Raw genomic sequence first — 25,939 nt, 5'->3', positions numbered from 1 at the left:
GCTTTTACTGAAGAGCATTGCTGGACATCCTCTTTGATTTGTGAGTAATCCCAGGTGTCCCTAAGGAATGACAGCTGCTTGTCTCTTACAAATGAGGATATCTCATGTTCGTATCCCCTGGGAAATCTCTGGGTTAGCAAGGTGTGATGGGAGCTGAGCAGAGCTGAGAGATCAGTGTTAGGAGGGCATTAGAGTGATTTGTTGCTGAGCAGCAAAGCAATTGGAAGCTGCTGGTGGATGAAGTATGAAGTGAAAGGAATCAGAAGATGAGTGCAAGTAAAAGGTGCAGAGCAGCTAGAGTCTGGGAAGAAAGCAAACCAGAAAATGTTTCTTGGCAGGGGGAGGATGGTCAAAGGTAATTTAGGCACTGTGACCAAAGAGATGTTCTGCTTGCTGTGTATAGGGACAAAACTACTGGTATTGCAGACAGCCCCACCCACTGTAGTGCTTATCCTGGAGGAAGTTGTCCCTGTTGGTGAACAGACTTGGCAGCCTCTTCCTCTCCTGCTCCTGGGGCTTCAGGATGGAGCTTGTGTCAGGGGAGGCCAGAGTGTCTCTGAGCACCATTTTGGGGTCTGTGTTCAGCAGTAGCCTCCTGCCAGGGGGCAGGGAAACACCCAGAGAGGGGAGCAGAAAGGGTGTGGGGGGGGGATCTGCAGGGCACAGGCTGCCCAGGGCTTTGTGTGCAGGAGTGCAGCAGAGCAGCAGGCTCAGGATGGGAGGAACACAGGAACAGGTGAGATGGGAGAAGAGTTGAAAGGCTGAGGCTGAGGTTTTGTTTTATGTATCAGGAGTCATGGGGTTGCTCCAAGTGACTGATGCACAGAAACTCTTTGGTATTCAAAATTAAATTAACAGGAGCTACCAAGAATAGCAAGTGTTTTGCTAAAGGATGTTGCTTCCTGCTTTTGGAACAAGGGCTAAGACAATGCTTTTGGGTTTTTTCCCCGTTTCTCCTCTCTGTGAGCCTAACACCTTTTATTGTACCTGTTTATTTCCAAGATGAGTCTGTGGATCCCTCTGTTTTGACAGAACAGTAAACCAAGACCTCCTGCTGTCTCACCACTACTTCTCTAAGGGTTTTGTGGGTTATGGGCAAAATATATTAAATTTGTATTCTCATGGAGCACCAGAATGTGCAGTAGTGAATAATTTATTTTATTGATATTTTATTTTTGCAGAATAGACATTCACATTATCTGCTAAAGAGCCTAGATTAAAAGTGGAAAGCGTGACAATTCATTAAAGTGTATGTGTGATTACATGAGATTCAATCTTTCTAATATAAAGCTTAAATGTATTGACATTAAAGAAATTATCAAAAACTGGACATAATACATGAAAAGATTTTATGAGTGTTACAGGGATCCAGTGAGGAAAGCATGGCATTCACTTTGTTGATGAGAGATAAAGAGATTGGCCTTTTGGCTTGGTAGTTATTTACTCAATGCCACATTTTCCTACATTTGAAGCTCCTGCTCTCTGGGCTGCTAGAGAGCAGGGGGTGTGATGTTCAAGTGCATACACAGGATGGGGAGATACACCAGCACCACTCCACTTCAGCCCTCTCCCTTCTTGCTCATGGAGCAGCACTGAGTGCCATCAGGGATGATACTTTTTTTGTCTGGGGAATCATAACTGCATAACTAAACAGCAGCCAAAGAGACAGGGGAGCAATGGGGGGTGTTGGCCTGGATAGGTTTTGCTGGTCACAGCTTCCCCTGCTGAAAAAACTCCCACTGCAGTAATGATAAAGAAGGTCTTGAACAAGATTTTCTGCTCCTGAAACTTCCTTCCTAAGCCAACACTGCAAGTACTGCAGTATTGAAAATTTATACTAGTGCTGTGTGAAAAAAAAAAACAAAAAAAACAAAAACATATTCTCCTTCCAAGGACATTTCTCCTTCCTCTGTGGAAGTTTCTATTATCCCTTTGAAGTGCTGTAGCTGGTAGTTGGTAGCTGGATTTCTGTCCAGGTCATATGAGTTAGGTGAAAAAGTGGTTTTTGCAAAGCAGTGATGAGTCATCTCAAAAAAAGAGAAGAATTTGCCTTCAAAAGAAGTAGGCTTATAAAACTCCTCTGGATTTGGGAATAAGGCTCACCATACATTCAGTGTAGAAGGCAATGGTAGGACTGAATCTGCTACTGTTGAGTACACCAGTGTATGTGTGCTGGTTTTTGCCACTGAACTACTACATACAAGTTCTACATAACTACTCTAAGGCATGAAAAAACTATGGGTCGATAATTTGGAGGAGTGGATTTTTTCTGAGTTATGGTATCCCATAAAAAGAGAAAGCAACAATGGTGCAAAGCTAATCTCTCCTTTTAACTTACACTGATTTAAAGAACTGAAAAACGGTTGCAGAAGACCTCCCAGTGCATTTTCTTGGTCGTTTTACAATGGATCCTGGTTCTATGTATACAAAAGTGTCCTTCTTTCATATGTGAAATGTAGGTTCAATATTTTGTCCCAACTTGCTTTGGTCTTGCACTTTTGCTCTTTTTTTCATCGAAGATTATGTTTGACTTGTGATGTTGCTGACTGCTGCCCATTCTGGAAAGATGTTCAGCTGGAAGAGCCTAATTCCCCACGTGTTGATGGCTACCATGACAACAGCCAGGCCAATCAGATTTACACCCAGGCCAGCTTTCACCTGTAAAAGCAAAATGCATCAGAGCAACTTAATAAAAAACAGTTAACATATTTAAAAAGAAAAGAAAAGAAAAGAAAAGAAAAGAAAAGAAAAGAAAAGAAAAGAAAAGAAAAGAAAAGAAAAGAAAAGAAAAGAAAAGAAAAGAAAAGAAAAGAGAAAAGGAAAGGAAAAAAAAGAGAAAAGGACAATATGGTCTATACTGACCCATATAGTGTGATAATTTATGTATAGTGATTTCTAGAGAAAAAAGAAGAAGCATAAATGAGAGCATATGTGTCAGGGTATGTGTTGGAGTACTCAGGAATGATGGTTAGAGACTGATGCAGTTCATTGTGAACTGCTCAGTTTGTCACTTGACTTCTCAATCAGATAATCAGAATGTGGAGTTAAACCACAGGGTAACAGGGTGATATATGACTTACTGTGGAGCTGTGATAAATCCATTTTCTTATGCTTTCTTGTGCTTGTCTTAGTAGGTCAGTGCAAAGGATCACATACTCCTAAAGCTCTTTAGACCATTACATTCATTTAAAAAAAATACAGATAAGGAATGTGTACATCCTACATCAGATCTGTGGTTGTTCTTAACCTGACAGCTCTATTGTGTGTGAGCAGTGCAGACATCACTACTTAATACTAGCACTAATAAAATTATTATTGCACTATTTATTTTTATTTTTTTTTAATTACTGGATGCTGGATGTAGGACTAGGTATTGGAGTTGTATGAAGCATGGGAGGATATACCCAGTGCCAAGACTCACCATATCTTTGATCTGGCAGTGCCCATAACTGAAGACAATGGCATTTGGAGGGTTACCCACGGGCAGCATCACCGCAAATGAGATGCACATGGTGACAGGAATCAGGGTGTATAAAGGGTTGATAAGCAGGGTTTCTGACTGGAAGAACAGAGGTAGAGAAGTGTTTCACCTAATCAGTAAAAGTCATGCCTGGCAATTCTATGAAAGGACCCTCTCTGTTTACTGTGGATCACACCTGACCTAATTTCTTAACTTAAGAGTGGAAGTATTTTTTGATTGGTTGGGTTTTTTTAGAGCAATGCCATAATTTTGAGCTGGTCATGCTCCAGGGATCTCTCTTGAGACACTTCATACTGAGGGAGGGCGGAGTTTGCTAATAGGACACATTTGCTCTTTCTCCCAGTTGTTCTCTGTGTCATTCTGTATTGTGTCTTCTGGACCTTAACACTGACTGCTGCTTCAGTCTTCATCCACGAGAAGTCACAACAGGTTAACATGAAGAACTTGCTTTTTCCAGTTGCTGAATATGCTGTGACCATTATGTGATGACCTCCTCAATAGTGGTTAAGAAAACCAGTTGTTCTCCAAACTTGCATGGTGAGAAGGCAGAGATGATGGAATATTCTTTACAGTGGGCTAAAGAATGTAGTTTTCAGTGGTAATAAAATTTTCCAATTTCATTTACATTGCTTTGGCCCCGTTTTATATGAGATGGAATAGGAAGGATAAACAAGGCTACAATAATTTTGGGGAGGGAAGTATCTCCAGGTTACTTTGCAATCTAAAATGAGTGTCTGCCTTAAGATGGCAGTTCACACTACACGTACATTACTGATCTAAACATTTTTTCAGAAGAATCTCCTTCTGCATGGAGCAGAAGCAAAACTGAACTCCTAAGCCACAGAAACACTATTACATATTTTGATCTGACCACATCTTAATATTAACTCATAACTGTTCATACAATATGCTTTGGGACAATCCCATAATTTGAACAGGGAAAAACAATTAAGACCTCCATTCTTGGTCAGAAAAGTTTCATGTTGCATTAAAAAAAAAAAAAAAAAAAAAAGGGAAATTTTCTGTAACTGCTATTCCAATATAAAATTAAATTACTACCTATTTCTTCTACCTTTGTCAATAGCATCCTGATTTTCTTATGTCCCTTACAAACATCTCTGCTTTCCATGGTGGAAGACAGTATGTTTACCAGATCAACCCCTTGAACACTTCTAAATCTGAAATAAAATTTAGCACTCCAGTCTTTTCTCACAAGTAGGGAGCAGGTGACTACTAAGTAATGAACAACAGATTAAAAATAACAGTGACAAAAGCATGTCAAGCTTTATCTGAAATTCACTTAATTTGTTGATTCCATAGTCACCTTTTCTTGTACCTGGCATATGAATTCCTCAGTGCACTTTGTCTGAGAAGTATTTTAAATTCCTTGATGCTAAAATATGCTTTTGGCTGCCCAATTATAGTATTTTTCCTGGTTCCAAGACTACAGAACAGTAGCTTGGAAACTGAGGCTGGGTTTCATATAGACAGAGTGCCAAGATCCTGACATCCTGAAAAATTCCCAGAAGCCTGTGAGGAAACAACAGACTAAAATTGTCACTATTTTAACTCACCATACTGCATAAAATAGGCAGAAAGATGGTTATGGTTGCTGGATTACTAACAAATTCTGTTACCATGGACACCAAAATGCAAGCCAGCAGAGTTACAGCCCAGTAGGGAAGGCTGCTCAGGGAGAGCATTTGACGTCCAATCCATGTAGAGAGGCCAGAGGTCTGGGGAAAAGACAGAAGCACAAGAATTACTAAATACTTGGTATGTTTGCAAAACAGATTATTCTTTCTGTGGCAGTTTACATCAGAGAATCCCACCAGCAAATAAAGTTTAGGTCAATGCTTTCTGCATTTCCTTTTGCTCAGTAAACTAGACTTCACTGCAGTGTTTAATAAATAGCAAGAAAGATATATTGAGTGCAGGGAGTGCTGCCTACAACATTATGTACAAACTTGTAAGTATCTGCATCATAAATCCAAACTGGTTAGCATACAAAGAAACAAAAGAGCAGGTTGATAATATGTTTAGGAAGGAGGATTAAGAAAGAAATCTATACCAGTACCTTGCATCCAGCTGCTAAGGCATAACCTCCTCCAACCAACACTACAATCTCCCAGGGCATGGTCTTCTGAAAGTCCTTCCAGGTAATGATGGGCTCCAGTGTGTTAATGCCTGTTGACTTTTCACCATCTCCTATATCAAATAAAGTGTGTGACCAGTATTATAATGACCTTTTTGCAAAGATCTTCACATTTTTCACAAGAATAGAAATGATTGAATATGCATGGGACTGCCTGAGAGAGAGGCAAAGAGGCAGTGCATAGCCTGTTTCTCTGGATAGCCTGGTCTCAGGAAATGCAGTATATTTAATCCAAACATCCTGACTTTCCCCTGGCTGCTCTGTTGATGGAAATACTGTTAAACCCCTGTGTTTTCATGTTACAGTTTTTTGAGGGACTGTGAGCTGTGTTGTGATATGCATGTGCATCTGTAGACCACAGAGGTGGTGTTACCATGGGATTATATTATCAAAGAAGGGCTATGAAGTAGGCCATGGTGCTTGATAAAGTGCATTTAGGTCCCTAGATATTTTTCTGAGGATATTAGGTTTTTTAGTGTCTGAATATTTTCTTGAAGGATGACTTAGAGAGTGTCATGTTTTCCTAAAACCTGTACAATATATGACAGTATAAAAATATGTTTATATGCATTTATAATCTCTACATAAGACTGTGCAGATAATTCTACTTTCATACAGCACTGCTGAAAGAATGATGTAGCCTGAATGCTACCCAAACACAAATGTGAAATAATTTCATTATCAAAAAAATTGTGAGAGAAGCATTGCACAAAACTCGAACTTTATGACCTCTTTTATCTTTATCTTAAGACATTATAGTGATTTCCACTGTATAAGTGATAATTAATTTTTTACTAGGGTTTATCTTGATAAGCTGATTTTGCATTATAGTTTTTTCATATGGAACTCCATCTAAACTTTTCCTAAAGCTGAGCCCTAAAGTCTAATAACTTTGCTAGCACTGAAAAGGTGGCAGTCTCAGATTTGAGACCTGTTTGTCATCCTCAGAGTGAGACAATATGAATTATAGCAGAGGAAGAGGGGGTCTGATGTAGGAAGGGCTGGTGTCAGAGGAGAAACTGAACCTTGACTTACCAACACAAAAGTATCTTCTTGGAAATCTTTACAGACAAAAAAAAAAAAAAAAAAAAAAAAAAAAAAAAAAAAAAAAAAAAAAAAAAAAAAAAAAAAATCACTAGACATTTAAAAATGAACCAGCTGTCTTTTTTACTGCATTCTCCTCACCTTTTCTCCCTTTTCCAAAACATGGCTTTTTTGCTGGAATCAGGAAAAGGAGAAACCCAAGAAATAGAGAGACAGTGGCATCAGTCCGGTAACCTTTCCTAGGAAAGAGCAACATTTTCATAGAAACACATTAACAGAAACATTTCCAAACCAGGTGCATAGCTCCAAGAACATCTCTGCAGGTGCAGTTGTATTCCCACATCTGTAGTCATACTAACAGCTCACTAGAAAAATATACCTGCACATCAAGGATACAAATTGAATTTTTTCCCCCCATTTATTAAACTGACTGTGATAGCTAACTTCAAACACAACAGCTCAACAATTTTTAAGATTCTGGTTGGAAAAAAAATAATCCCTTTTGGTTTACAAATCTATTAACTTGGAGGTACAGAAAAATAGTGTGTTTACTGTAGTGTAAGAAACAGTAAACATGTTCTGGGGAAAAGCAAAACCCAAGTGATTCTTTAGAAATGAACTGTAGATTGATTTTAAATTAAATGTTTAAAACTCTTTCTGTATTTTGAGGAATGCCGAACTCCTGTGATCATCAGAAAATCACAGTACTAGAAATTGTTTTTCTGTCAAAATTGGAATGAAAAATTAAAGTAATTTTATGCAGCAGCAATATAAAGAAAACTTACATTCAAATCACTTATTCTTTGATGCGCAAAATGTATCAGTAAGCTTTAATGTAATTTTTTTCAATATTATTTGAAATAAAAGAAAAATAATTTGCTTCAGTCACTATTCTCAGCAATATTTAACTGAATGACATTTCCTTGATAAAATGCTTATTGTCAAAAATTTTGATTTAAATTACAGTTGCAATATATTCTAGTGAAAACTTCTTTATGCATAGACTAAAATATTTTAAGCTAAATATCTGACCCTCCTATTCTTTTACATTTGAAATTCTTTAATTTACTTTCTCTACTTAACTCACTTTGACTACTGAGGAATAATCAAATTTTTCATTATATGAACAAATACAATTTAAGAAAAAAAAAATCCCAGTTTTTGAATAAAGAATCCATTTTTTCACAGCTTGTTAAATGTGGCTGATGATGTCCTAAGGGGGGATAAATTGTAGAAAGTTATAAGCAGCAAAGTTGTACTCCTGTGCAGTTTTTTAGGGGGTTTTACTCACTTCTCAAAAAGAGATGACCATCCTGGTACAAACCCAGGCTCACGAGTGAACCAAAGCAGGGTCATTAGGATGAAGAAGAATCCAGTCACCATCTCGGGATAGCTAGAAATAAAAAACAGAGAAAGCTAGGAAGTAATTCCAAGGTCTGTCTGAAAACTACTCTAGACCAAGTTCCAAAAGAAGCAAGAGAATGGAAACTGGTTCCAAAAAAGGATAAAAAACATATGAAAAATAGCGAGGAAGATTAGATTGAATTAAAGAATTCTAGATTTGGCTTCCAGCTGGGAACCATATAAACCCAGTAAGAAATAGGCTAAAAATATCCATCTGTATTTGCAATTCAATCATTCATGGGCAAGACCTGAAGGAAAATATTTCTAAATGCTTGTTTTGTATCTGAGTTATTATAGGATTAAATGTGTTAACAAGGTGAATTTCATATTAGCATTCCACTGTAAACATATTCTCTTGCATTTTTTAGAGGCACAGAAAGACTAAGAGCAAATGACAATGTAAATTAGCATAGATGGTGCACACAAGGTGACTTGAGGATACTTGAGGTGGCTTGAGGATTTTTAATTTAGCATAGATATAAATTAAGAGATATTTCATATTTAGGCACAGTCTGAACAACAGTTTAGTTTCAGAATTTATTTCTTTCAGGCAGTTGATCTGTCAATATTTCAGTTAAACAGCACAAAAATGTTTTGTGAAGAAGGAATTCTGTGCCATATCAGCCCTTTTTAAAATGAAAATCTTGCCAAATAATCTTTTTAAGAGACATTTCTTGCCATCGTGCATAAATATTATGGGCAACTGGGAAGGCTGGGCAAGTCATGGCATGGGAAAAAGCCTTTGTTGAACTTCTATCCACTAAAATAAGTATGTGCCTGAGCTAGGAAAAGGGATCCTTTACAGTTCAAAGACAAACCTTGTTTCAGATGACCTTTGAACCCTGGAATAACCTTGAATATTTTCTTTTTTTTTTTTCCTTTTTACTTAGAAATAAGTAAGTGAGTTACATGTTAGCACACATGCTTGTAACGAAGTCTTTGATTTTAGATCATTTTTGCATTAGGTCTAGTTCTGTCCTGGAAGGGAATAAAAAGAGCTCACTGTTTTAGAATAGGCTACATTAACCCAAGGCAATATGGATGAGAATAAGAGACAATGGTTTGGCCTAGAGAGGCAAATTCCCAAGGAAGGCAGGTCTGGTTTACCTAACATTTCCCAGCTTCTTATATTCCTCTTGAATTCTTTTCTCTGACATTTCTTCCCGTTTGGTCTTCCTCTTCTTGCTCACAGAACAAGTCTCTTTAAAACTGAGATAGCACAATAAAGTTAGGCAAGGGCATAAAGGGGGGGGGGGGGGGGGGGGGGGGGGAGGGCAGGAAGTAATTTTAAAAACCCCAACGATGAGGTAGACTGAAAATTCTGGTATCAGGGACTGTTGGGGCAAGGCCTGATGGCAAGGGGAAAGGAAATTACTGCATGTGATATTTGATTAATCTGGTTTCAAGTTCTTTTAAGATTCAATTCTAGACATAGTTGGAAGGTCCCCAGGGTGCTCTGACTAGTACTGATTGGTATCATTGAGCCCTCTTGAGCAATGGCTGGGCTCCCTCCTCAAAGAGCTGCCAGAAACCTCCAAAAGCTATGGACAGTGTCTATCATCATGTGGAAAGATTGTGACAGAGGTCAGCTATCAATAGAAATTGTTCATGGGCTAACTGCTTTCCAGTTGGATCAGGGTTATCCAACACATTTGGGGCCTGCTCTGGCTTTTGTGACCACATCTGCCTTGAATATTCAGGATTCATAATGAGGGAAAGCTGTGCTTGGGATCTCATTAGCTGCCACAACCTGTCTGCTTCTGCTTGAACTGTCATAATAATATCTGTTCTAAATCAGACACATTCAGAAAAGCACCACAGAGGCCAGGGGTGTTTTGTCCAGGTGAAAAATGCCTATATTTCTGCCAGGGTTATGAAAACATGAGCATATTTCCTAGCTGGACATATTGATCCTCCTATACATTTGTATGGAAGTTAAGAGAAGTCCTTATTTTGTTCAGTTTGCCTTCATTCTGTAAGAATGCATGGACATTCTTAACTGAAACTAAGATGCTTTGAAGCTCTCTTTAACCCTCTCCTTTTCTTCTTTCCAGAACTGTTGCCTTGCCGTGCTTTGAGCCTCAGATCCCTCCTTTTTCACTCTAGCTGTACTCTCTGTCACACAGAGGTGTAACAGGATCTGAGCCAGTCTAAAAGAGGCAGCAGCAGTGACTCAGGTACCATGGCAGCACAAATCTTATAGTTCTTTTAGGTGATAATAGGTGCTTTTATGGTTCCTGCTATTTTAATATCTCATTTGGTACCTCACTAGGCACCCAAGCCTGTAGCACTGGCCATACCATGGACAGAAGTGTCCCTCAGTACATCTGCATAATGCCAGATTCACAACAGAAATTTGCACAGGCCTGTCTGGTCAACAAAAGGGCTTAACCAGGGTTTTCATTTCACATGGGCAAATATGTAACACACTTTTTTAGCTCACTTAGCACTGCCCTTCATCTATACATATTTTAAATTTCCTTGCAAATCTTGCTGTTAGACTTCAGTAAAGTCTACAAGCAGGGTGAGATGAGGCTGGATGAGCCTTCCAGGCTGGAAAAGAAGAGTTACATAGTTTATAAAGGACAATTCTGTAGTAACTTCTACCCTTAGCTCTTCTTTGCTGGCAAAGATCCTTTGGTGGGTCCATTCTCTTTCATCTTTGACCTGATCTAGGGCCTTAAAGGCTGAAATGCTGTTCCACCTAAGAACAGACTGATGGAACCAGGCTTCCTAGGAAAATAACATTACACGAATTCATTAAACATTTATACACAAACATTAGGCAGCTATTTCAACATGTTCTGAGGAAGGATGTGAAGGCAGAGTGCTGAAGCCCAACTCCCAACACAATATGTTGTTTAATGAGGTGCAGTGAATAGAAATCAGAGATTAAGAAGCCTTGGAATCAACTAGCACTTCTCAAAAAGTCAACAATGCTTCAGCCTCTGGTATTATTTAGTACATTAATCAGCATGAAGTCTTGGATGCAATGTGGAATTTAAATTATTTATTTTTAAACCAAATTAATTGAAGGTCATGTTAGGACCTGTTTGTTCTCAAGATTAAAAAAAGTGGCAGAGAGAATTTATATTAGTCTTTTAATCTGAAACCACAAAACTCATAGACTGACTGAAAGGGGCATGGAGCTATTCACCTCAAATTACTTCTTCAAATCTAGTCAAGGTCAGCAGCAAGCAAACCTCATTTTCAATTTATTAATGAAATACTCATGTCAGTTCAGTTTACTTCTGAAAGTAAACTAAATCAAATTAAGGTCAATTCAATTCTGAGTAAATGTGTCTGCATCAAAATTTAATACAGATTAACTAATACACTCTAAATGCACACATTTAGGCAGTTTTCATTAACTTTTTAAAGACAATATGTGGTAAAAATGAACTAGAAGATTGAAACTTTTTCCAATTTTGGGGCTTAAGGACTTGTATTAAATGTATTTGTCTCTTAGGCTGTGAGTCCTTTCCACTTTAAAAGAAATATATATGGAGTCTATTTAGCTTTAATTTTAACTGATTTTATGTTAATTTCATTGAGCCGGAGGCAGATCTGAAAAGTAACTTGTTCACTTGCAGTTACTTTTCTATTCATCTTTTAAGCTGTGCTTTTCCAGAAGGACATATAATGAGATTTTTGGTCAGCAAGGGAATCCTCATTGTCGTAAGAGTAAAAAAAAAAAAGCAAACCAGTTGAATGCTTAGTATGGATTTATGGCAGTAATCCCTGAGCACTTCAATCTCAAGGAGCAATTCTCTACACTGCTGTCTATGCAGGGCAGCTAAGCAGTGATATTTCCTCTGGTAATTGTTCTGGCAAGAAGAAGGAAATTGTGCCTTAAATTCTGTCATTTTCCAGTCAAAACTTCTTTATGGGACATGTTTGAGAGGAGATGCCCTCTTTTGTAATCCATATATTTTGAACAACTTTCACTCACTTGCAGCCCAAGAACAGCCAGTGCAGCCAGAACCAAGTCAGCACCAACATGATGAGGGAGATGGGGAAACTGAACAGAAACCAGGTTCCAAAATTCACCACTTCAGCTTTTGGGTACTGGCTGTAAATTAAAAAAGAGGATGAGAAGTTAGAACAGTAAGGGACAGGAACCTCCAACAGTCATAGTTGCATATACATCTATGTACAATATATATACATTATGGGGTGATATAAAAATTCCATCAGTTTGCATTTGCAACAGCTGCATTACATATGCAGAGTGAAACCAAAAAACAAACAGTATAGCTCTCCAAACCTTTAACAGCAGATAGTCTGGATTGTCTGGCCAGCTTCAAAAACACTTGAAAATTCCTGAAGTGAAACTCATCCCAACCTGTGGTTTATATTAAAGTTTCTTTTAGGGTTAACAGACTTCAGAATGATTTCACCCAGAACCTGAGTCTTCTCATGGGCCATACAAATATTGACTGCATTCTGCTGTGCTCTGACAAAGTTGGTGGATGTATGCATTTGATGCAACTGTCATAAATGCAAGATCTTGGAAAATTCTGTATGGCAGTAGTGGCAGCAGCAGATGGTCAGAAACAGATCTGAGCTTGGAAGTGTTTCTGTGAATGAGAAGTACCACCAGTCTTCTGGCACAAAACCATAAATGTTTCTGACATTGAAACATTCATGTCTTTGAGAGCTCTGGGCTTATGATAAAGGAAGTACTTAGGTGATCACAGAACTGCTTTCCATCTTCTCTGAAGCAAACATGTAAGGCCATATATCTAAGCTGGTTGGGGGTTTTTGCACTACATGTTGAGAAGCTGCTTTCATGACACATCTTATTTTGTGAGTATTTCTTTATCTTCTTATCTTCATGACTTTAGTGTCAGAGTGGCTGCTGCCTTCATGATAATCAGAACGTCAAATCAAAAGAAGTTGCTGGAGAAATTTCAATGTTACTACACGCTGAGAAGTTTTTACTTTACACAAGAAAAAGACATGGATATGTATTACTTTCAAGCATTAACTATTGGTAATAACATTACAAGAAGAAGTAAAATTTCCTTCAGAGAGAGTGTTCTCACTAGGGTTCCTTGAGGTAGGAAATGACCCACAAGGATGATAATGATTCACCAAATCCCAGTGTCACTTACTTGTTGAAGTGCTCGAGGAATATGAGGCTGGTGGAGGTGCCTATGATAGTGGTCAGCCCCCCGATGGTGGCTGCATAGGAGATGCTCAGAGAGAGGCATTTGCAGACCATGTGGTCGTGCCTGGTCTGGTACCTGTACTTGCTGCTCAGCCCCAGCTCCGAGGGCTCGGGGGGCAGGACCAGGATCTGTGCCTGCAAGGGGACACATCCACAGGCAAAGCAGGTCAGAACAGCAGCCCATCTTGCTCTAATGCCAGAGTAATAGGGACCCAGAGCTGCAACGGGTTTGTGTAAGAGAGGCCAGGTTTTTCTTCACAGGGATTAACTGGGATCAGTCTTGGAAACCTGTCCCAGGGCCTGAAATTGCCTGGTCTGTGACAAAAATGTCACAAGAAGTAATCAGACTTCTGGCTAAGGTTTGGGCAGCTCCAGATCTGACTGGAATATCAGTGGGTTACCAAAAGTCTTTGAGGGCTGCAGGGACAAGATGCCAGCACTGAGCAGAAGGAATCCATAATTCCTGAGGTTTAGGAGCAACCACCACACAAAGACTTGGTGAGCTTTTCACACTTAAACTGAATCAGGGCCTCTAATTAGGGCTGGAGTGCTGGGGATCTCATAATGGCATGGCATGGCATGGCATGGCTGAGAGATGACAATATGGAAGGAAAAGAGGCCAGAAAATTTTGCTCCAAAAGAAGCTTTCTTATCAGTGACAGGAAACTGTCTATGTTGGTAGATCAAGTCCTTGTACTGGGAAAAAGGTGCAGTACTTCAAGGCATTTCTCATTAATTTAAGAATGAGGGAAAAGGCAGCAAGTGTTTACAAAGGTTTGTTAGATTTACTAATTTGAATTTTGATTTATTTTAACTGTGAACACAAATACATGTGTTGATTTTATCCTATTCTTTCATGGACATAAACTTATGCCATTAGGATACTATAAAATTGTCATCCAAACAGCATTCTGTTCTTGGATCCACTCAAGAGAAGTAGAACTACCAGAATGAATTGATTTAATGGAGGATTTTGAGGCTGGAGATTTTGGAAGACAAAAAGGAAGTGGGTACTAGGAGTACCTAACAAAGTGGCAGAACAAATTAATGGTCTGTGCCTGTTGCTTTTTTCATTCTGAGTAGGATTTTGTGTGCCAGGGGTTGTTATTTTTGAGTTGGGCTATTTTCCAAGGAGGATTTCCAGAAAAAAAGTGGCTTTTAAGTCAAATAATAAAAGAAACTCGTGATCACATTACTGGATGTAAAACTAAATGAATTGTCCCAGCTGTTGGGGAAGGGTCTTCTGAACATACCTGTGTTGGGACCATCTAAATGGGAGCCAGAACTGGCAAAGAGCCAAGCTCTAACTGTGGTTAGATGACAGAGAATGATTCCTTTCAAGGAACAAATATGAAACAGTAGGGAGCAGGTGATATTCACATCTGCCTTTTGCTTCACCCCCAGGTGTAACATTTCCTTACCTGAGGTAGGTGCTGCCCATTGCTTGTAGAATTCATTGTTCCAATAGGGTTGGCTATCACGTGCACACCATTCATACTCTGCAAGGAGGAAAATGCCTTTGCATTAGCCTTTCTTGTGTTCCCTAGGGACACTTGGAATATAATTTGTTATGCTTTGTAAAGGTACTGGGTGGCAGGCTTTGGGAACCAAAAATAGAAAAACACATTCTAAAACTACAATAAAATCCAACCCATTAAAAATCAGCTGCTAATTTTACACAGGGGATAAGAGGTTTAAACCCCCTGCTTTGTTTTTTTTTTTAATTTGTTTTTTTTTTTTTAATTTGTTTTAAAGTGATTTTAAAGTCAGATTATAATGAGATTAGGTTTTCTTCCTCTGTCATGTGGGCATCTTATAAATGTCCCTTGAGCCTCTGACTCTGTGGTTTGTGTAGACTGCCATAGCAACTGAGAATTCTCAACTTCAGAAGCTGGCAACACTGGAACAACAAAAGATCATATGTGAATTTTCTAGCAACCATAGGGAATTGTTAGTTCTCTGACTGGATCTCAGAATCTCCAGCAAGGACTACAACAGACTTATATTGTTTTGTACTTATGTTGCTGTTGTTAACAGAGCTAATGTTCCCTGATTGATTTGTGCAAGCAGGCTGGCAGGTTAAATACAAAGCAGGACATCCTGCAATACCTACTTTCTGCCAACAACCCCCAGACATTTGAAATAAAGGGACCAGCAGTTTTTTTCAGAGCTATGTGCATTTTGCTCTGCTGGTTCCTGCATTAGAAGACAGCTTAGCACAGATGATACCACCTATGACAATACCTTTGAGTGCATCAAGGAGCTGAAGTCAGTAGTAGTAGCACTAAAAACAAAGAAAGGAAAATATACTTTAAAAATGTCTCTTCACTCAGCAACTGCAAGAGGCACACATCATGGGTAGGAGGGGCAACATCTGCCTACTGAAATGCTGAATATCATTTCCTAGAAGCTCTTATATGGGCTCTTGGCCAAGCAATAAGAGTCGTTATGTTTCATACCAATCTCTAGCTGTGTAACAGTGGAGTTTCACCTCCATGAAAGAAAAAAATCTGTTTCTTGGTAGTATTTACCCCATTCTAGGAGAGGATTCCATTCTCTGTGGAATGAATCACCAGGCAAACCAGCACCTTTGGTGTCTATTCTAGTAAAATTCTTCCTCAGCCAACTTTTCCAGTGCTGTTTCTGAGAACCTACCTGTACCACATTAAAGCCTTCCCTAAAACCTGCCCTGTGTGGCATGTGTATCATGCAAACAATCCACTGAACTTATTTCCAAAAGATTTGCTGTTTTTCCTGTCAAATTTGACTTTTTTTTTCAAGCAGTCCTACTTTAACAATAGTTCAGTATGAAATATCTCACACATACTCTTCAGTAGGATTTAGAGTGCCAATTCAAAGATTTTATTCCATGTTGCATACAAAATATGGCTGGGATAAAAAGATAACAGAGGGAATATTGGAGAACCCAAATAGTCTAGTTCTAATAGTCTCTGTAGTTTCTATGAGAAAACTATTTAGACCTTTCAAGTTAATTTAAAGTCATCAACTTCTACTGTTTAAATTATAATATCTCTTTTAAAGTAAATTAAAATTTAAAGTAAAAGAAACCTGTTTCTCTTCTATTTTGAATAGCTGCAAACAATACAGAAGGAGCCCAGAATGAGACTATGCAATTTTGTTTTTACACTTCATAAGATGCTCCTCAGAACTGGCCTTTAATAAATTTTTAGAACATTAGCTTTGTATTCTGTCTAGTATATCTTGAGATGATGCTTAATTAGATAATTTGACAAAGAAATTAGTCCTTTACTTGATTTACCCTTTCCTCTTACTAGATTATACCCCAAACAGAAACTACTAGTGTTTCAAACCTCTGAAGAAATTTGTCTATATTTAAAGAAATGTTCTACAAATATTGTATGGGAGGAGGAGTGGGTTTTTGTGGGTTCTTTCTCTCCCCATGTCCCACTCCCCTCCAGTCTCATCTCTTTCTTAAGTGCAGGCAGTTCAGCCTTTCTTCAGGAATGCTGTATAAGTGCTGTCCCTCTGGATATGTCCTGTGGGCAGTCCGTGCTGTACTTGGATCATCTCCATCACTGTTCCTTCAGGGGAACAGAAACTAAAATCTATGGACAGCACTTTCTTACACTGCACAAACTCAGACTTCAAAAGAACTTTCAAACCCCTAGAAATATTTTTCTTCTCCCTAAAATATCCACAGTGTTAAAAAATAGATGGAGACTGTGAAGCTTTAGTGAGATCCAGACCATTGCATTAATCCCATTTTTCATGTAAGCCTTCCTTGTCAGTCACATGTGAAGCATTCACTTGTAAGGTTTTGCTTGCCCTTTCTGGCTCTACTCCTGAGTTCATCTCATTGCAACCTGTGTAGGGTTCAAATGTCCAGTCCTGGTGTACAGGGTTCATTCTTACTCCTCACTGATGAAGATAAGCTCCAGTGAAGGTTGGCTGTGCTTTTCACCGAGACCTGCAACAGAGGAACAGAGAGCAGCGCGTGGGGTAAGAACTCAGCTGAGCCCTGGGTCACACCACTGCACCTGGAGCAGCTGCTGCAAACAAAACTTGTACAAACAGTCACAGCTGCTCTCTTGATGTGTAAATTTATTATTTTGTATTGTACTGATCATGCACATCTGGCAATTAAAAGATTATGGTACCTACATATAATAGATAAGGTTGGATTAAATAATTTTCAACTTGGAAACTATAAACTTTCATTTTTTGAAAGGAATGCAAGAGTACAAAAAGAAAGAGTAAATATCAGTGTTTTTGGCAGTGTTAGTCAGACAGATCTGACCTCTATAGAATTTGAATAATACGTATTAAGAAGTCTGGTCACTGATAAAGGAACTGAGAAAAGAGTGGTCAATACTGACAAATACCTCTTGGCTTGTTTTCTTCGGCAATGCTGCCTGCAGTGGTGATGACCTCACACTCCTCCTCAGCATTCACCAGCTCCTGCAGCACTGCCTCCACGATTGGCATCACCATGGCTGTGGTGGAGGTGTTGGAAAGCCACATGGAGAGCACTGTGGTGCAGCACATAAAGCAAAGGAGCAACCTGGAGCACAGTAAAACATCAGGAGTCAGAGGTGACAGAAAAAAAAAGAGAGGAGAATTTGTAAGCTTTCAGACTCTGAAAGGAAAGATGGGTATGAAAAATGCCCCCAAACCAAGGTAGCTTTTGCCTATGGATGAGAAGATCAGAATGGTTTCAAGTTGCTGCTCTCAGCCTCAATTACCCCAAAGCCCAAGGTTCACTCACATGCCTGGCTTGGCTCCAGCCATCATCACCATGCGCAGGGCAATTCGCTTGTGGAGATTCCACTTTTCCACAGAAGCTGCCACACAAATCACACCCATGAGGAGCAAAGTTGTGTTCTTGAAATATTCAGCAGCCACCTGCATTAAGAACCGGGAGGATGAAGTCAGTTAAAAAAGCAGTAAATATCTTACATGGAAAGCATGCTGAATGAGAAGAAATATAACTGTGCATTTTTGCTCCCTGGAGTAAGAATGACAGGGAGCTGGAGAAAATGAAGAATTCATAAAACAGAATATTCTCTTTAATCTCTTTCTTGTGTTTACAAATAAGGCTCTATCCCCTATTGTTTATAGGCATCTCAGTTTTGAAGAGATGGAGAGAAATGTTGTATTTGCTAGCAGGATGTTCAGTGCTTCAGTCAGTGCATCAGTCATACTCAGCTGGTCTCAGATGGAAACAAGCACAGGCAAAACTGCACTGAAAGCAGCTTATTCATGTGCTTCATCTGCTTTTTCCTTCTGGAGGTATTGTTGTCTATCTTGCTATTGCTGTCTATCAATTTATTGTCTTTTTCAGCTTTTGGACAAAATGTGGCATCCTTAGATCCTACAGCATTAAGAAAAAAAGTCCTTTGGGTCTTGCTCTTTGAATGCAATTAAAAAAGGTTTGTATACTGCTGCAGTGATCCACAAATCCTGTGCCAAAACTTGTCACATTGGAAATCCACTTCCATTTTATCAGGAAAAGAGGGAAAAGTTTCAAGAAAAAGAAACTTTAATTTAAAGACAATGAGCAAAACCATCACTGCCTCAGAAAAATATTTAGAGACCACCTCCAAAGCAGGAATTGAGGATGTGGGTCTTGCTAAAATATGGGAAGATATTGTGTGAAGCAGCTGCAAAAATGACAAATCAAGCAAATCGTAAAATTCACACAGACTTATGTAAAAACAAACAAAATGAGAGAAAATAAAAGTTACAAACAGGTGCTCTTTGATATTGTATTGAATTTCTCTCAGGCTGACATTAGTTTTCTCCAGCGTGCTGCCAAATTTTTTAATGAAAATGCCTGACTACTTTACCTTTATGTTAGCAAAGAAGATTGCAAAAATAGAGAATTGTGTTGGTATGAAAATGTATCTCATTTTATTACAAAACTTGGGGGAATAAGCAGCCATAAAACTCTGGGCTCATGCTTGTCTTTATCCATTATGGGTATTCCCAGTGCTAGATTGTGAGAGAAATCCAACAGTTTTATGTTTGCTACATATCCCTCTGCATTCTTATCTGTATTACTTGTCTTTAAATCAAACATGCTGTCCCCTCATCCCCCAAAAAGAGATAGAAAAAGGTAGGGGGGAAAAAAGGTTGCAGAGAAAACAAAATAAATTATTGGCATATAATGAAAGAAATTAACATTCGAAAAAGCCTCAAGTAAAAAAATTCAGGACTGATTATAGAGATTTTTTTGTACAGCTATTCCTTTGCCTGAGAGCTCATGGCTAAGTGTAGCAGTAGGTTACAGTTTTGCAGAAGGACTAGACATCCACCTGTGCAAAAAAAATCTCTAGTCCTTTGCAGCAAATGGAACTGGTTTTAGCATATGTAGCCTCTTGCCTTATATGACATCCGTAATAAATAAAATCAGAAGGAAACTTTACAGTGCATCCTATGGCTGCTGTTTACATGGATTTGAGGAGGGTAAAGGTGGGATCCTTTGGGGCAATAGATTTTGGAAATGAAGGGATGGACATCTCTCTTGGCCTGAGTTCCATCCTATATCTATGTTCAGATAAAGAAAGAGCTGGTGGGACCCAGTCACACATTGCAAGATGCACACTGCTGCCTCCCATACTGCTGCACTAACATCAGCCTCATTCAAAGAATTAGCTGAGAGTAAGAACATTAAGTGTTGAAAGCACACAGGACTCTGACCTCGCTGGACTTCATGACCCCAAAGAGAGGGTACAGAAAAGCAGGAACCAAGGCTGCTGCCCCAAGAGGCACTGCTTCAGACACCCAGTACACAGCTGTCACGACGAGCACGTAGGCACACGAGGCTTCCTGCAGGGACAAAGCACAGAGCATGAGTGCTGCTGCCCTGCACATGCTGGGGGAGTCCTGGGAACTCACCTGTAGCATCCTTCAGACTGTGGGTGCCTGAGTTTGAAAAAAAACCTAAAAGGACTGCATTGGGAACTCCAAAGGTGCAGCTGTTTGGGTGTGAAATCATAGCTACCTTCTGAAAGGACAGTGTCAGAGGATGATGCCAATTGAAGTTTTTACACATAATCCAGTGCAAAGCTTTGGGATAAGCCTATTTATCAGAAAAATAATGGCTTCAAGCACATTTGCCAATTTGTTTGATTTCCATAATCCGATATTTACCAAGCATTTAATCACAACTCCCCAGATTGGACCTGTTGACCTGTTATTTCTGCATATTTTTCTCTCCAGTCCTGGACAAAGACAGAAACTGTTAGTTTTCAGGACCAGGTGAGAGCATTCATATTTTCCATAAAACTGCCTTGTAGTTATTTTTGGAAATGCTCTGGGAACTTGGTGGGGGGTTGTTTGTTTGGTTTTGGTTTTGGTTTTTGTTTTAATAAACAGTGTGCAAACACCTTTGTTAGCTGGTTTTTTTTTTTTGGTCAGGTAATTTCTACAGACCTTTGGAAGAAGACCACAGTCCTGTGGGGTTGGAGGCAATGGGTGAATGCATTTAATCATACAAATTTGCTACTGTCCAAGCTTCTGGTAGAAAAAGGCATGAGAGCATCATGGTGAGCAGTCATAGGGAGCTGGGATATGATGGAGAAAAGTGCTATCTGCTGAATATTCTTACAGGAAAACATAGCTAGTGAATGGAAGTCTTCTGGCCCATTTCTTCAGATAGGTCTTTATTTATGGCACTCATTGGAGTTCTCCTCATGCTCAGTTTGTTATACTTAGCAATAGTTTCCATACTTAGAAATACTGGGGATGTCTGCTGGTAACAACTACAGAAATTATCCTCAAGAAATGTTTTTTCTTTTCTTTCCTTCTGTCAAATTTGAAACCAAGTCCTGTGCTTACCTTAACCTGCTGTTCTGTGGTAGTTAGTAGGTCTGCACTGATTTACTCCAGATATAATTTTATCTGTTCTTCATTATGCATCAGATGCTCCATATGAACTCATTGAGCCATATGGAGTCACAGCTCACAAATGGCTATTGTTTAGAAAATTCAGTATTCACAAATGCTATTTGAGTCCCTTAAAATGCAATTTTATATATTGTGCATCCATCCTGGCTTTTCCTAAATAAAGCAGCTTTCAAGAGGTCACACGAGCAATTCTCACAGATCCTTGTACAAATCAAAGAGCATGTTTTACATTTCATTGAGTTCAATCAGTTTTGTGAACAAAGTGGTAAGGCCTAGTGAAATACACAGGAATGTGAGTTCAGTGGAATGAATCAATAGCTTGTATTTAAATTCATCTTCCTAGATGTCATTTTTACATTACATCTAAAAAAGATCCACATTCAGATGCTGATCTTTTTTCTTGAAGTACAGCTTACAGTAGGCAGTACAAAGCCCAGAGAGGAAGTTAAGATAGATTGATATGTACTATTTCTTTTACTTGTGTAAGAATTGTAGCCAAAGTCACTCAGGAACTTGGATTTAAATTAACTACCAGATCTTGCTCTGACTCCTATTTCAGAAAAGTATAACATTAAACAATTATAATTCAACAAAGCCAGGTTATATTGGAGAAAATTTCTTCGGTGGTGAGGGATTGGAATAGATTGGCCAGAGAGGTGGTGGATCCACCATGTCTGGAAGCTTTCAAAGGACATGTGGGTGTGGCCCTTGGGAATGTGGTTTAGTGGTGAACATGGTGGTGGTGGGTAAGCAGCTGGACTTGATCTTAGAAGTCTTTCCCAACATTAATGATTCTATGATTCTGTGATGCTATTAGACAGAGCCACTAAAATAACTGAAATGAATTTATAAGAAAACCTTACTTCCTGCTCAGACATGTTTAATGACATTATACCTCAAGGTTAATATTCCACAGAGAGTAGCACATTGGGCTTTTTTTTGTCACCTAGTGATTCTGACATGTTTTTAATTATTACCTCACTAGTTTCTGTTAATGTTTGAAAGGGCATTTTCAGCAGTTGTCTGAGGAGAAAAATTAACTTCTAATGAAAGAAGAATGAATTTTTATTTTAAAGCAGTCCAGATGTAAGATCCAAAGGCTATGAATTGCCAAAATTAATAAAGTAAATTTCATCTCAAGCTGAATCCAAACAATTTCTCTTTCCAGAAATGTACATCTCTCTAATTTCTTTGAGCAATGATTACTGTTATTTTCTATTACTCTTCTCTATGTGGCAATAAAGTAGGCCATTGGTGAAAATGGAATAGGACAAAGGGAATTTGCATCTCTACCAAAACCTCACTGGGATGGGCACTAAGTCTTTCTGTTTCCTATACATTGGGCTGTAATAGTTAAAAAAAAGCAAACAAAAAACACCCCCAAAACAAATAAATAAACAAACCACATTTTTAAATGGTACAAAACTGTAAGCAAGTACTGGCAAAGCCAAGTTTGCTAATCTCTACTGAAAACTTAATCGGCTTGTCTGGCAACTTCATTTATTTTCTCAGTTTGTTTCCAAGAGAAACCATATTAATCTCTTCTGTTTAATTGAACTGAGTTTATATATTTAATTAATGGTTACCAGAGCTACTAAGTATTATGCTGAAGCAGTGGCTGTATAATTTTAACTGTTTCACCCTCCTCACTTGTTGTTTCACAGCTGAAAATGTCTGTTAAGCCCACCTCTGAGCTTGAAGCAGGGAATAGGAAAACATGTGATGGTTGGAGGGACTATTATCTAATTATGTCTTCAGTCAGTCCCTTAGGTGAAAAGAAAAGAGGAGCTGAAAGGAAGCCATGGTTAAAATCTCCACACTAAGGGTCATGCATAAAACTTCTGTAACTAAAATATCCAAAAATCTCAGAATGGTTAAAAGGAAGAATAAATTCTGGGTTGGAAATTTGCCCACTTAAAGGTGTGCATTGCATATCTTGCATGCAGACATGTGGTAAAGCTCTGCAAAGGTGTAGTGCAGCCTCTGGAAAAACATCTTTGATTTTATGGGATCATGCGGAAATTCCATCCTTCAGCTTGTGTAAAGAAACCAAAGGTGAAAGAAAATATGTCATCTGTGGCTCTTCAGAGCATGCTCTGTGATTTAGGGTCCATTCTGCTGCAGTGTCACAGAAAGACTGTCCCCAGCTGACTGAAATCATGTGGCATGCCTTGTGGTATTTCTGGTGGCTTTATGAAAGAAAAAGAAAAAAGCAACAACAAAAAAGTGGATAAATATTACCAAAAAAAAAAAAACAAAACAAAAATGCTCACATGTTACTGTAAACAGTGAAGGAAATAAGGGCAGAATGAAAAAGACCCTCAGTTTTTAAACCACACAATCCTTTTTTACCTGTGATACAAGTTCAGTTATAACTCCAGAAAGGGAAAGAAATCAAGCAAATTTTCTCAAATTTATTTTTTACCCAATAATTTCTTTTCACAAAATAATATAAAAGAAGCTGTGGACTTCATTCCCATTAGAAGCAACTACAAACAATTCTGAGTCCTTGTGCTCCCTCTGATCTCTCTTGCCACTACATATGTAATGCTCCTTTGACATTTCCAGAGATGTGCTGGTATTATCAAAGAAATTGCAAGTTGATTCCCTGCAGAAATGGAAATATAAATGACCTGGTAATTTCAATCTCTATTAAAAAGACAAAAAATCTAATAGAATTGTAAAAATACAAGCTTGGGAGCAGGTAGCAAATTTAATCTTCCTATTTAAAAGGTAATCATAGTCAGTGGGTTGTAACAAAATAAAATCTACACAAAAGCCCTTGAATTGTATACTGTCAGCTGAGTTTACTTGGTGTAGATGTTTTCTTAATAGCACTGTAAACATTTGTCCAGCTCTTGGTCAGATTGTCATGTGTACTTTACCCTCTGTGGGCACTCACATGTATACAAAGTGGATGTAAATCTCCACTGGATGGATTTTCACATCACTTTGCAGTAAAGCAGCACGGGGTGCAGAGAAACAGTGCAGAGGAGCTCGGACTGTGCAATAGTAATTCTTGCAGCAATCCTGTCAGTGAATTCCTTCAGCACCCATAAGGTGCTTTACAATCCCCTTGGGCGAGCGTGCCAGGGAGGATCTCTTTTCATGTCACCCTTCCAGTGACATCAGAGGAGATTAAACCCTTCTGCAAAACAAGCCTCTGTGAAAGGGTGAGCCTTTCTGTTCCCTGAAGAGCACAATTGTCTGTTATTCATTTGCTGTCTTGAGATAAAAGAGATGGAAAAGTACGGTAAGAGAACAGCCAAGACACATTGAAATTCAAAGCAGGAAAACTCAAAGTGCAACCTGCAGTTCAGTGGTGCAGGAACATTTCCTTTCTATGAATCCTGCTTTATTTTCCAAACAAAATATTACTGTTTTGTTTTTGAAATCAGCAATGCAATTTCTAATCCTTTGCATTTCTATTGGATAAAGTACTAGCATTCATAAATCCCCTGATACTTAAAGGAAAAATTAATCTTTAGCAGGATAGAGGATAGAATGGATATTGCTGCACCGTTTGGACAGATTTTTGTCTAGGTCTATGGGGAAGGACAAACTGCAGATTTTTAATACATTGCAGATTGTGATAAGTATCACGATCTCTCTAAGATAGGGAAACATTGCTATTTCATGGGTTACAGCTGCAGAGATGTGCAAAAAGAGGACTTTACCCACATGGTCAAGGTATTCAGTATCTCCAGAGCAGTGTCAGGAGCACAGCTGCATTCACTCCTTTCCCTGGTTCATATGTTAAGCACAGGACCGTCCCTCCTTTGCATTGCTGAGTGTGTCTCTGGGCCAGCATTTATAAGCCAATGTCAGAGCTGCAATGCTCCTACATCTGCTCCGGAGCAGCCAATGCCTGCATTGTCACCAGCTCCCAGTGACTCACCTGAGTTGCTGTCTTTATAAACCCATACTAAATTGAAAATCCCTCCACGCATACTTATTACTAAAACCCTAAAGATTCTATAAACATTCCTTTTAAATACCTCTTCTTAAAGAAAATGTCATGGTTGTGTTTGGTCTGTTCTCCCTTCCACACAGATATTATTTTCAAATGAGATCTAATATTTCTGCTTTAAAGCAATGCTTTTCTAGCTTCACCTGGCTCCTCAGTTCTGCTTCTGACTCTACTCAAGGTAGCTCTAGCTCTCAGTGATGATTTCTCAGTGACCCCCACAGTGCTTCAAATATGAGTATTTGCTTTTGTTAAGATCTGTATTTCTTAATGTCTTTGTCTTTCTTTTTGCATACTGCAAACTTAATCAGCAGGACTACCTGCTGCACTCAGAGGCTTTGCTAAAAAGAAAATGAAAATGTACTTACACTGCTGGGGTATATGAGTGGCAGAGGAAGCAGCAGAAGTGGAATGAGAACAACGAGCAAGAGATTTCTGGATCGGAGAATCTCCTTCATCACTGCCATTTTCCTGGTGGCTTTCTTCTCCTTCAGATTCTTCTCTGGTTCCTCAGATTTTTATACCACGTTTTCCTTCACTTGTGCGTGGATTCCCCCCAAAGATCTCTCACAACCTCATCTCCTATCCCATAATCACCTAAAATACCTTTTTTGGTTTATTTATTCTTCAATCTGTTGTTTTGAAGAACCTTTTTGAAAAGCATTCAGTTTATGTAGGGCTCACCAGCACATCTGAATTATTATCACACCATAACACACAGAGGTTTGCAAGTTGGAGCATAGTGATTTTTGAAAAAATTTTCTTTTTAGTTCAGACTCACAGTTGTAGATGTGTTGTATCCTTATTCCCATATTTTATAAAGTT

The 25,939-nt window shown here is 38.8% G+C and overlaps 1 protein-coding gene across 1 annotated transcript; it reads right to left on the bottom strand.

The window, feature by feature from the left end:
- Positions 1 to 1,876: 1,876 nt before the first annotated feature.
- On the bottom strand, positions 1,877 to 25,608 carry SLC13A4 (solute carrier family 13 member 4). The gene is made up of 16 exons (XM_079303448.1): positions 25,483 to 25,608; positions 19,939 to 20,067; positions 18,005 to 18,141; positions 17,622 to 17,800; positions 17,152 to 17,206; positions 15,502 to 15,541; positions 14,679 to 14,756; positions 13,202 to 13,392; positions 12,037 to 12,156; positions 9,192 to 9,293; positions 7,972 to 8,073; positions 6,822 to 6,919; positions 5,559 to 5,689; positions 5,056 to 5,217; positions 3,422 to 3,559; positions 1,877 to 2,658 (listed from the first exon to the last, which is right to left on the bottom strand). Exons 1-16 carry the CDS (start codon positions 25,579 to 25,581, stop codon positions 2,521 to 2,523), a joined length of 1,899 nt encoding a protein of 632 aa, XP_079159574.1. The 5' UTR covers positions 25,582 to 25,608; the 3' UTR covers positions 1,877 to 2,520.
- Between the last annotated feature and the right edge of the window lie 331 nt (positions 25,609 to 25,939).

Source organism: Erithacus rubecula (assembly GCF_903797595.1).
Source record: "Erithacus rubecula genome assembly, chromosome: 4".
In the NCBI taxonomy this organism is placed as follows: Eukaryota; Metazoa; Chordata; class Aves; order Passeriformes; family Muscicapidae; genus Erithacus; species Erithacus rubecula.
This window is presented reverse-complemented; position numbering and strand designations above follow the sequence as displayed.